The sequence below is a fragment of the Hypanus sabinus genome, chromosome 7 (genome assembly GCF_030144855.1).
Source record: "Hypanus sabinus isolate sHypSab1 chromosome 7, sHypSab1.hap1, whole genome shotgun sequence".
NCBI classification, from domain to species: domain Eukaryota; kingdom Metazoa; phylum Chordata; class Chondrichthyes; order Myliobatiformes; family Dasyatidae; genus Hypanus; species Hypanus sabinus.
Window position 1 is genome coordinate 87682554 of NC_082712.1, and position 12144 is coordinate 87694697.

The 12144-nt window shown below is 47.5% G+C and overlaps 1 protein-coding gene across 3 annotated transcripts in view; it reads right to left on the reverse strand.

The window, feature by feature from the left end:
- Positions 1–12144, reverse strand: part of LOC132396949 (chloride channel protein ClC-Ka-like) — a 227762-nt gene that overhangs the window by 15923 nt on the left and 199695 nt on the right. For all 3 annotated transcript variants that reach the window (XM_059975112.1, XM_059975111.1, XM_059975113.1), the window contains 4 exons: positions 9011–9079; positions 5826–5864; positions 1499–1603; positions 510–596 (listed from right to left, as the gene is read on the reverse strand). In XM_059975112.1, the coding sequence (XP_059831095.1) occupies positions 510–596; positions 1499–1603; positions 5826–5864; positions 9011–9079 (300 nt within the window). The remainder of the gene's footprint in view (positions 1–509; positions 597–1498; positions 1604–5825; positions 5865–9010; positions 9080–12144) is intronic.

Consider the following 12144-nt stretch of genomic DNA (forward strand, 5'->3'; position numbering starts at 1 on the left):
TTGCTAAAGACACCAAGCTCAAGGATCACATTGATATCGAAGCTGCAGTACAGCACACAGGTACTGTGTAGGCTAAGTTTAAAGACAAATGAAAATTTAATGCAAGATCATTTTTCTCATGTTAGCCTATAGTAGACATACTTTTACACTATAGGGGCACTGGAAAGTATATTGTGCCTAAGAGGGGTGTTGGCAAGTATGAAGGTGCTTTGGGGGGGGGGGAGGTGTTGGCTTAAAAAGGTTGGGAAAGGTTGAACTAGGTCTTATTAAGTAGACTCGAGGAACTGAAGGCTTCAAATTCATAAGCTCTTTCACCTACCTGATTTGATTAAACCTCTGACAAATTTAGTAAGAAATCACCACTCTCCATCAATCTACCATTGGTTGTCCATGTTATTAAACAGGAGGAGACCATCTGGCTGATGCCAGTTCCCCACAGAGCCCTCCTGTCAGTCCCAAACCCCTCCCTCCTCATTTCCCTGCTCCCCGTGAGTTATATCCATCAGTACCTCTTTCAGAGCAACCACACCGACCAGCCTCCCGGTGGAGGTGACGTACGCGATCCTGAGCCCAAGAAGGTTGAAGAGGTTGTAGCACTGGAAATCAAGGAGAGGAAGGAATGTTGTGAGAAGCTGGGAGGTGATAGTGGATGATCTTTGTTTCTGGATCCCTCTGTGGCTTGGTCTCCCTTTCCCCTCCTGGTCTGTTCTCTTCCCCTGGGTTCCACAGCACCATTAACACCCCCTACCCTCTTCTAGATGTCCATGGATGTCTCCCCTCAGCTTCCATCACTCCAGAGAAGACAGCCTAAGTTTGTCTAGCCTCTCCTTATATGCTCAAATCCAGGCAGCTTCCTGGTGATCCTTCCTGCACCATGAATCATGGAGAGTATCCTGACTGGTAGCATCTCCGTCTGGTCAGGACTGGGAAAAAACTGCACAGGGCTGTACTCAGCCAGCCCGCCAGCTCCATCATGGGCACTAGACTCCCCGTCATCATGGGCATCTTCAAAAGGCAGCCCCTCAAAAAAACAGTAAGGACTCTCACCATCCAAAACATGCCCTCTTCTCATTGCTACCATTAGGGAGGAGGGAGAGGAGCCCGATAATCAACACTCAACATTTATGATAGCTTCTTCCCCTCCACCATCAGATTTCTGAACAGACCACGAATGAATGAACACCATCTCACAGTTTGCTCTCTTTATGCACTATTAATTATATTTTAATATCTTTCTTATAGTAGTTTTTTTTTATGTACTGCACTGTATTGTTGCCAGAAACAACCAATTTCTCAGCATATGCCAGTGATAATATGCCTGATTCTGATCCTCTAGATCCTTCCTATAATGGGGTGACCAGAATTGAACTCAATACCCCAGGCGTGACCCAACCAGAGTTTTATAAAGCTATAACTTCTCAGCTTATGGTGGTGTCACCATTTTCAGGGAGGACATAACGGCTTGCAAGGCCTGAGGTGCCAGGTCAAAGTCTTTTACCTCATGAAGTGTTTCCTTTTCTACAAGCCTGAAAGGTGCAGGATCAATCACGGATTCGTCCAGCTGTAGGACTTCCTGGAGCTGATTGTATTCCCACTCTTCCACCTGTAATAGAGCACGTAGAAAGAGCAGTGGGGGGGGGTGAAGGGAGGACACAGGGGCCTGTGCTTCAGGGGGTGGGGATTGATCCAATGCAGAATGCAGTACAGTCACAGGCAATGTTTAAACTCCATCAGCACTGAGAGACAGGAACTCTTGCTTCCAACAGACCAGGGGTTCAACAATGTACAGCAGTCCCGTCATACCTTAGATACAGAGAGAAGCTCCCTTTACACCAAGCCGTCACACACTCCTAGAACACAGGTTTGATACAGAGTGAAGTTCCTCTGCATCGTCCTGTCACACACACAACCAGAGTACAGGTTAGATAGAGTGAAGCTCCCTCTGCACTGTCCCGTCACACACACTCCTAGAGCATGGGTTAGATAGAGAGTGAAGCTCCCTCTGCACTGTCCCACCACATACCTCTAGACCACGGGTTAGATACAGATTGGAGTTCTCTCTGTACTGTCCCATCACACACAATCCCAGGGTAGGGTATTTATTGGTAAATTAATGCTGGCCTTATGGGTGATCCCAGATTAAAATTATTTGCCATCTGTGGTTATCTAGAAGGTCACCATTTATTAGCCATAACTACCCTTTGAGAAGGTGGTGGTGGGCTGCATCCTTGAAGCACCGCAGAGTTTCCAGCGAAGCTATAGGGGAAGGAATTCCAGAGAGATCCAGCAATGAGGAAGGAATGGTGATAAGATTCCCAAGCTGGGATGCAAATTGGAGGGGAGCCGCCAGGTGGTGGCGTTCCCTGCTCTTGCATTTGGAGTTCAATTCCAGCCAGTGTCTGTAAAGAGTTGGTGCGTTCTCCCAGTGACTGACTGGGATTCCTCCGGGTGCTCCGGTTTCCTCCCATGTTCCAAAGGCATTGGAATGATATACTTGAGCTGGACACTTGCGGGCTGCCCAAAGCACAATCCTTGGTCTGTTTTGGTCATTGACGCAAGTGACCCATTGCGCTATGAATTTCAACGTGCAAGTCACAAATAAATCTAATCTTTAAAATCTCTTTAGAGCAGAATGGTGGAATAATTTTGGTGAATTTTATATAACACGTGGTTGGCCACCACGTGCTGATGGTGGAGGGGTGGGCATGCTTGTGTGGTGGTTGGTGTGCCTATCAAATGGGCTTCTTTGTCCTGATGGGGCCCAGCTTATTAAGTGTCATTGGAGATGCACTCACCCGGGCAAATGGTGGATGTCCCATTATGCTCCTGACTTGCACCTTCTAGCTGGTGGGACAGCCCTGAGGTATCAACTCAGGGTATCTGGACCCCAATCTTCTTGTATCCATGTTGCTTATATTGTCTGGTTTTTATAGCCAGGGAGCGGTAGTGGGAACGAGCTCCCGCTACCTATTAAATGCTCCCAGTGGTATGTGACTCAAATAATCTCTGACAACCAAGTCCAGCTCCTGACCTTCATATATGGCTTAGCTACTAAGCCCAGCTGAACCATTTCTACTAACAGGAGAAGGGGCAAAGGTGGGTTACTAGCACCCTAAAACTAGTTGATTGGGCAGATGGAACTCGTCAGCCATGGTTGTCAGTTCATCTAGGAGAAGGGCTTCCCTATTATGCGTCTCTTTTAGTGAGTGGACGCACAAGGTATTAAACACCCCACTCTGTGTAACATTCCTGTGGTTAGACCAAAACACGTAGGAGCAGAATTAGGCCATTCGGCCCATTAAGTCTGCTATGCCATTTCATCATGGCTGATCCGTTCCCCTCTCAGCCCCGATCTGTTGCCTTCTTCCCCGTAACCTTTCACGCTCTGACTAATCAAGAACCAATCAACCTCGGCCTTAAATACACCCAGTGACTTGGCCTCCACAGCCACTTGTGGCAATGCATTCATTCTACAGATTCACCTCCCTCTGCCTAAAGAAGGTTCCTAAGGTTGTCTTAGCTGGGGATGGTATGTTGTTGTTGTTTACATTGTCTGGTTTTTATAGCCAGGGAGCGGTAGTGGGGATAAGCTCTCACTACCTATGAAGTGCTCCAAATGATCTGCGTCTCTAACAGCCTCTGACAACCAAGTCCAACTCTTGGTTTTCACAAGCGGCTTAGCTACTAAGCCTGGTGGAACTGTTCCTCCTGACAAGAGAAGGGGCAAAGGCAGACCACTGGTGCCTCAAAGCCAGTTGCTTCGGGCAGATGTGGCTCGTCAGCCTTGGTCGGCAGCCCGCCTAGGAGAAGGAAAACTCTGATTTTAAATCTCCGCTGCCTTGTGGCCTTACCCCCCCATGGAAAAGGCTTCAGGGGTAAACCTCAAGGAAGAAATCTGGAGCTGGGATCCCTAAAGTAGTTTGATGTTGTTTACAACTTCATTCTGTCACCTCTGTGATGACACTGGTGCCAAGCTGTATTGGTGCTTGCCCTTCCCTTGGACTACATCAGTGACGTGGAGAGGGGGAGCCCACTGTATGGGCAACAGCCGGTTCTTCAAATGTTTCTCCCTCCAAAGTGGATGACCTCGCATTTACCAACATTGTAATCCATCTGCCAGATCCTTGCCCACTCACTTAACCTGTCTGTATCTCTCTGCAGACTCTTCATATCTTCTGCTCAATCTGATATCATCAGCAAACTTCGATACACTACACCCAGTCCCCTCTTCCAGATTGCTAATTCCCCCCTCATTCTTCTAAATTCCAGTGAGTTCTCTCTGGCCAAGTAAGAAGTCCAGATTTCCTTCCTAGAAGCAGACAGACTTTATTGATAATCTACTAGTGGATTCCCATTACTGAGACTAGCTCTGTTTCTGTCCTTTTCTATTAAATTCTATGGTGGGATTTGAACTTATGTCTCTGATCAATGGGCTAGAACCACTTTGCCATCTTGATGATCATGGGATCTTGCTGAACAAGAGCAAAGTGCACTCCAAGATCATCCATATTATCACAATATTTTACAGCATGAAACAGGCCATTCAGCCCAATTTGTCCATCCTGACCAGAGTGCACTTATTCACTATTAATCCATCGTCCAGCACTTGACCTGTTGTACTCTGATTTAATGGTTCAAGTATTTATCTAGGTATTTCTCAAAACATCTAGAAGGTTAGGCTGGTTAGTTAGGAAGGCTGGTCTGGAAGTTCAAGATACAAAATTATTTATCCTGTGTACATTGAAACTCACAGTGAAATGCAACGTTTGCATTAACAATCTAGTGTATGCAGGGGCCAGCCTACGTGTCACTACATATTCTGGTGCCAACATAGCGTGCCCATAATGCTTGGCAGAACAACACAGACACAACAAGCACCAAGACAACAACAGCAGAACAAGCCCTGTTCCTCCCTCCCTCCCTCTCACACACACTCACACAGTCCTGTAACTCCAAGACAGTCTGCATTCATTCAGCCACCTGCTTCCATTGGGCTTGGCCACGGATTAAGATGTGGACATGCTGACATTGAGTACCCCAGTGGACTTGTAGTGATTTACATACCCACAAGTCCCAAGGAATTCGGGAAGAGCTAGTTATGTGAATTCAAAAATGCCTCATAGAGGAAGCAATAAGTTGTTTTTCAAAATGGCGGCTGGTGGCTAGTGCAACACACACACACGTATACACACAATGCTGGAGGAACTCAGCAGGTCAGGCAGCATCTTTGAAAATGAATAAGCAGTTGACATTTTGGGCCAAGACCCTTCTTCAAGTCTAGAAAGGAAGGGGGAGGATGCCAGAATAAAAAGGTTGGGGAGGGGAAGGAGATAGGTGAAATCAGGAAAAAGTAAAGGACTAAAGGAGAAAGGAAAGGAGGAGGGACACCAAGGGAAGGTGAAAGGCAGGAGAGAAGAGGTAACAATCCAGATTGAGGAATAGAGGAAGAGGGAAGGGGGCGGGGGGAAGGAATTTTATAGGAAGGAAAATCAATATTCATGTCATCAGGCTGGAGGGTACCCAGAAGGAATGCAAGGTGTTGTTCTTCCACCCTGAGAGAGGCCTCATCGAGGATATATTGGAATGAGAACGGGAATCAAAGTGAAGAAGCTGGGCCACTGGAAGTCCCGCTCGTGGCAAATAGAGTGGAGGTGCTTGACAAAGTGATTCCCCAGTTAGGCAGATGACTAGTGGTGTACTGCAGTGGCCAGTGTTACAACCCTTGTTATTTGTTGTTGGGCTTCAGTAAAGCCGAGGGCATTTTGAAAGCGTGAGAGTGACCCAGGGGAGGGGTGGGATTTGTGGGGGGTGTGGAGCGCCATTACCTCACTCGTTGTCATCATGTCAAAGACTTCCTCGCCATCCTGCAATACAAATCAAAGTCAAGAGACTCTTAGTGGGACAGGACAACAGGGCAAGCTTCTCATGCACATTGCTTAACTTGGGGCACTTGGTTGCTGGGACAGACTGGTGTCCACCTCACTGCCTGTGTGGATAAACCATCTCTCCTTCGGTCAGTCCACGATAAGGCTACAAGACATACAGTACAAGCTCAATTAGGCCATTCGGCCCATTGGGCCAGCTCTGCCTTTCGATCATGCTGACTTATTATTCCTCTCAACCCCATTCTCCTGCCTTCTCCCCTTAATCCTTTATGCCCTTAGTAATCAGAACCTATCAACCTCTGCTTTAAATATACTCGATGACTTCAAATATACAGTCAGCCCTCCTTATCCGTGGGGGATTGGTTCCAGAATCCCCCCATGATACCAAAAACACGGATGCTCAGGTCCTTTATATAAAATGGCATAGTATTTGCATATAACCTATGCACATCCTTCCAGACAGACAGACATATTTTATTGATCCCGAGGGAAATTGGGTTTTGTTACAGCCACACCAACCAAGAATAGTGTAGAAACATAGCAATATAAACCATAAATAATTAAATAATAATAAGTTAATCACGCCAAGTGGAAATAAGTCCAGGACCAGCCTATTGGCTCAGGGTGTCTGACACTCTGAGGGAGGAGTTGTAAAGTTTGATGGCCACAGATAGGAATGACTTCCTATGATGCTCAGTGTTACATCTCGGTGGAATGAGTCTCTGGCTGAATGTACTCCTGTGCCCAACCAGTACATCATGGAGTGGATGGGAGACATTGTCCAAGATGGCATGCAACTTCGACAGCATCCTCTTTTCAGACACCACCGTCAGAGAGTCCAGTTCCACCCCCACAACATCACTGGCCTTACGAATGAGTTTGTTGATTCTGTTGATGTATGCTACCCTCAGCCTGCTGCCCCAGCACACAACAGCAAACATGATAGCACTGGCCACCACAGCCTCGTAGAACATCCTCAGCATCATCCGGCAGATGTTAAAGGACCTCAGTCTCCTCAGGAAATAGAGACGGCTCTGACCCTTCTTGTAGACAGCCTCAGTGTTCTTTGACCGGTCCAGTTTATTGTCCATTTGTATCCCCAGGTATTTGTAATCCTCCACTATGTCCACACTGACCCCTTGGATGGAAACAGGGGTCACCAGTGCCTCAGCCCTCCTCAGGTCCACCACCAGCTCCCTAGTCTTTTTCACATTAAGCTGCAGATGATTCTGCTCGCACCATGTGACAAAGTTTCCCACTGTAGCCCTGTACTCAGCCTCATCTCGCTTGTTAATGCATCCAACTATGGCAGAGTCATCAGAAAACTTCTGAAGATGGCAAGACTCTGCAGTAGTTGAAGTCCGAGGTGTAGATGGTGAAGGGAAAGGGAGACAGGACAGTCCCCTGTGGAGCCCCAGTGCTGCTGGCCACTCTGTCCGACACAGTGTTGCAAGTACACGTACTGTGGTCTGCCAGTCAGGTAATCAATAATCCATGACACCAGGGAAGCATCCACCTGCATCACTGTCAGCTTCTCACCCAGCAGTGCAGGGCGGATGGTGTTGAACACACTGGAGAAGTCAAAAAACATGACCCTCACAGTGCTTGCCGGCTTGTCCAGGTGGGCGTAGACACGGTTCAGCAGGTAGACGATGGCATCCTCAACTCCTAGTCAGGGCTGATAGGTGAACTGGAGGGGGTCTAAGTGTGGCCTAACCATAGGCCGGAGCTGCTCTAGAACAAGTCTCTCCAGGGTCTTCATGATGTGGGAGGTCAATGCCACCGGTCTGTAGTCATTGGAGCCACTGGGGCGCGGCATCTTCGGTACAGGGACGTCTTCTACAGCACAGGAATCCCCTGGAGACTCAGGCTCAGGTTGAAGACATGGTGAAGTACTCCACATAGCTGGGGGGCACAGGCTTTGAGCACCCTGGGGCTGATACCATCCGGGCCTGCAGCCTTGCTTGGGTGGAGACGTTTCAGCTGTCTTCTCACCTGTTCAGCTCTGAAGCCCACCAGTTTCAGGTGAGGGAGGGGTGTAGTCACGAGAGCACATACTTTAAATCATCTCTAAATTACTTATAATACCTAATACAATATAAATGCTATATAACTAGTTGTTATACTGTATTGTTTAGAGAATAATGACTAGAAAGAAAAGTCTGTACATATTCAGTACAGACAAAATCATTGTAGCTCTTCTGGGAACGCAGATGCTGCCTTGGCATCAGCCGATGTCGATTTTCTCATGATCTTTAAGTTCTTGAGGTCGAAGCGCTTTACATCGCTAGCCAGCCATCCCTTACTAGCCTTAAACCTCTTCCTCTCGCTCACAACACAAGTAGCGAACGAACGAGACGCGAGGCGAACAATGCTCAACTTCCGGGTTTTCCCAATCTGCGGTTGGTTGAATCTGCGCATGCAGAACCCGCGGATAAGGAGGGCCGACTGTACAGCCAAGTTCCTCTTCATCTCTTTTCTAAAGGGATTCCTCGTAGTCTGAGGCTGTGCTCTCTGGTCTGAGATTTTCCCACTATTGGAAGATGCTCCACGTGCCCACTCCATCTCGGCCTTTCAATATTCAGTAGCTTTCAATGAGATCCCCGCTCTAATCCCTGTACCACAGACCAATGACCAGGCCACATCGGGTAGTGAGGTTGCCTATCTGTGACTAGCAGTCTCTCCAGTCACCCATTAGTAATCCCCATCCCAGTCATATCTCCATACCTCCTTGTATCACGGGTCATTTCAGCACATCGAGTCTATGCCAGCTTGCAAAGCCACCTATTCCACCCCCCTCCCCGCCAATCATTCTCCATAGCCCACTCTCCACATCTGCCCAATAACCCCCCCTGGATTCTATACCCCACCCATGCACTAGCGGCTGATTACCCTGTAGTCGTTAGAATGTGGGAGGGAACTGGAGCTTCTGGGAGAAATTCACGTGGCCAAAGGGAAAATGTGCCATCTCTACACGCACACGCACACAGTGCCAGAGGTCAGGATTGAACCCACGTCTCTGGAGCGGTGAGGCAGCAGCTTTACCCACTGCATCATGAACTGCGAGTCTACCCCCTCCTTCCCCCCAGGAGCCCAGATGCTCAGTTAGTATCTGAGTTGATTACCACAGTATAGGAGAGAAACCGCTTCTTCCTGGCTGTTTTGCTTGGCCAATGTTCTGGAACCACCTCGGTCTGTCAGAAAGGAAAGAAAGGAAACAATCAAAGTATGGACTGAATAGCCATTGACAAAAGTCCTAGCCCAAAGATGGCGAACTTTTGGCACATGAGCCCAAAATGCCACGCACAAAAATTTTTGCTGGCGTCTGGCACGCAGGGCCACCCCTCAATTCTTTAAATCCACCCGTAATAAAAAGATGCAAAATCATTATATTCACTGACTTAAACAGTAGGGCACTGAGGAGAACAAAGGGATCAGGAAATACAGGTCCATTGAGATGGGATGTTATGTTGAAATTGTATATGACGTTGGTGAGGCCTAATTTGGAGTATTATGTCCAGTTTTGGTCACCTGCCTACAGGGAAGATGTAAATAAGGCTGAAAGAGTGCAGAGAAAATTTACAAGGATGTTGCCTGGTCTGGAGGACCTGAGTTATATGGAAAGATTGAATAGGTTAGGAATTTATTCTTTAAGAGGAGATTTGATAGAGGCATACAAAATAAGGAGGGGTATAGACAGAGTAAATGCAAGCAGGGTTTTTTCCCACTGAAGTTGGGTGGTCATGGGTTAAGGGTGAAAGGTGAAATGTTTAAGGGGAACATGAGGAGAAACTTCTTCACTCAGAGGGTGGATCAAGCTTCCAGTGCTTGCATCACACGCCGGGCTGCACTCTTCAATTACCTGATGAGGTACCATAGCCTTTGGCCAGAGGCAGACATCTTCAAATGGTGCCCAAACTTCATAGAGTGTTTCGACTCTCCAGTTGGTGGGTCAGTAGTGGTGGCCAGGTCACTGCCCATCTGCTCCTGACTTCCAGCTCAACTCCTCTCGCCTGCTCCATATCCAGGAAGAGGTTCTTTTTGTCCCCTTCCCTATCCTGTGAGCTGCTCGGTTCTTGCTCTTTTCACTCAAGGCCCAGTACAGACAGCAACCTCCATGCTGGGAACCCTCTACAGCCGATCTCCATGGGAATAGCCACGTCTGCCATCCTTTGTTCCCGTACTCCTGAACTAAGGTCTGGTACTTCAGGGCTTTCTTCTCGTGAGCCTCCTTACGTCCTTTCTCCAACAGGATGATTTTCTTGTCTTTGGAGAGCCACAGTATGATGTCTGGTCGAAGTGTGGTTTGCACCACCTCTGGGAACTGGCGAACCTGAATGGGTTTTTAACAAACTGCACTCTCCTCTCCGTCTCCCTTTTTCGCTGTCACTGCTGCTCTGTCCTGAGCTTGCACAGCTGCTCCCACAGTTTGGTTAGATCTTTGACACCTTCTTTTTCATCAGGGTCTTTATCTCTCTTCTCAGGTGGTCAATCTCCCTTTCCCTCCTGTTTGGTTGCCGTGAAAGTTTAAGATCCCCTTTCTTCTCCATTGGGCTAAGTCGCTCTTTAGCAATGTTGAACACAATGGCTGTGAGGGAGTTGATTTTCCTGTAGAAAGGTCCTGCCAATGTAGCTTCTAAAATGCAATCCAGGTCCCATCGAACTGTTTCTAAGACACACTGTCTGATGATCTAGGCCATCTGATCCTCTCTTTCCTTGAAGAATGGATTAGGGTGTCCGAGGGGGCATTCACTTGATCTCTTCTTTGGCACTGGGCCGGCTCAGGTGCAGAGAGATCTTTAGCCCAGTGGGGTGCTTCCAGGCTGCAGTCCTCCATTGTCTCACCAGATGCTTAGGCCGTGCACTTAACTTGCCTTCGTTCCACAGCTGGACCTACTTTGCCGTAGCTTGCCGTAGCCTTTGATGTTTTTGCAGATTTTGCCGTAAGGGCACTTTACAAAAAGTGGCTCCCCTGTCAGTGTTGTTTCCAGTCCTGGCTGTCCATCTCATTGAGTCTCTCATCCACCCTCCTCTCTCTGCAGACTCTTGGGGTATTGTGTATTTAGTTCATTAATAGCTTGCATGGTGCCCTCTTGTGAGTACTGTACATAAAGTTGCTAGCTTTGTGTGCCCGTGCCAGTCTTTCTGCAGGTCAGCTCTTTCCTGGAGGTGCATGCAAGCTCGATATCAATGTTTAAGAGAAGTTTGGACAGGTACATGGATGTAGGGGTATGGAGGGCTATGGTCCTGGAGCAGGTCGATGAGACCGGGCAGTTTAAATGGTTCTGCATGGACTAGAAGGGCCTGTTTCTGTGCTGTACTTCTTTATGACTATGACTCCCATATGGAGTAGCAAATGATGTTTTTACAACCTGACGGCAGTGAGATATTTCCATAGGAAATGTGTCATGCTGGCTTGACATCAGCTAGGTGGTTCCAAGAACGTGTGACATTAGACGATCAGTACATTTTGAAATCTTCACTGACCTGATGCACACATCAGTATTTGGATCGTAAACGCTTGGGCCAGCTGGCATTGACTATGTTCTGTGTATATTTTTTCTTCTGCTGTTTGTGGGTGAACACAGGATATTCAGTGATTGTAAAAAGGTTCTAAGGTTCACTTATTATCAGAGTATATATGCGGTACTCAGCTCTGAGATTCATCTTCTCCAGATAGCATCGATAAAAAGAAAACCGTGGAAGTCGCTGAAAGAAAGACATCAACCCCACCCTGCCACACAAACACAAGAAACCAAGATTCGCAAACCCTAAACCCCTTCCCTTGCCCAGAAAAGCTAACATATTGCCCAGATGGAAAACAGTAACAAGAGGGTGGATAAATCTCCTGGACCTGAGGGACCTTGGGTTCTGAAGGAAGTAGCTGGAGAGATTGTGGAAGCATTAATGATGATCCTTCAAGAATTGATAGATTCTGGCATTGTACCAGATGACTGGAAAATTGTAAATGTTACTCCACTATTTTAGAAGGGTGGGAGGCAGCAGAAAGGAAACTATGACCTGTTAGCCTGACATCAGTGGTTGGAATGTTGTTAATCGATAGTTAGGGATGAGATTATGGAGTACCTGGAGGCACATGATAAGATAGGCCAAACCCAGCATGATGTCCAGAAAGGAAAATCCTGCCTGACTAACCTGCTGCGTTTTTTTGAGGAAATTACAAACAGGGTAGACAAAGGAGATGTTGTAGATGTGGTGTACTTGGATTTCCAGAAAGACTTTGACAAGGTGCTGCACA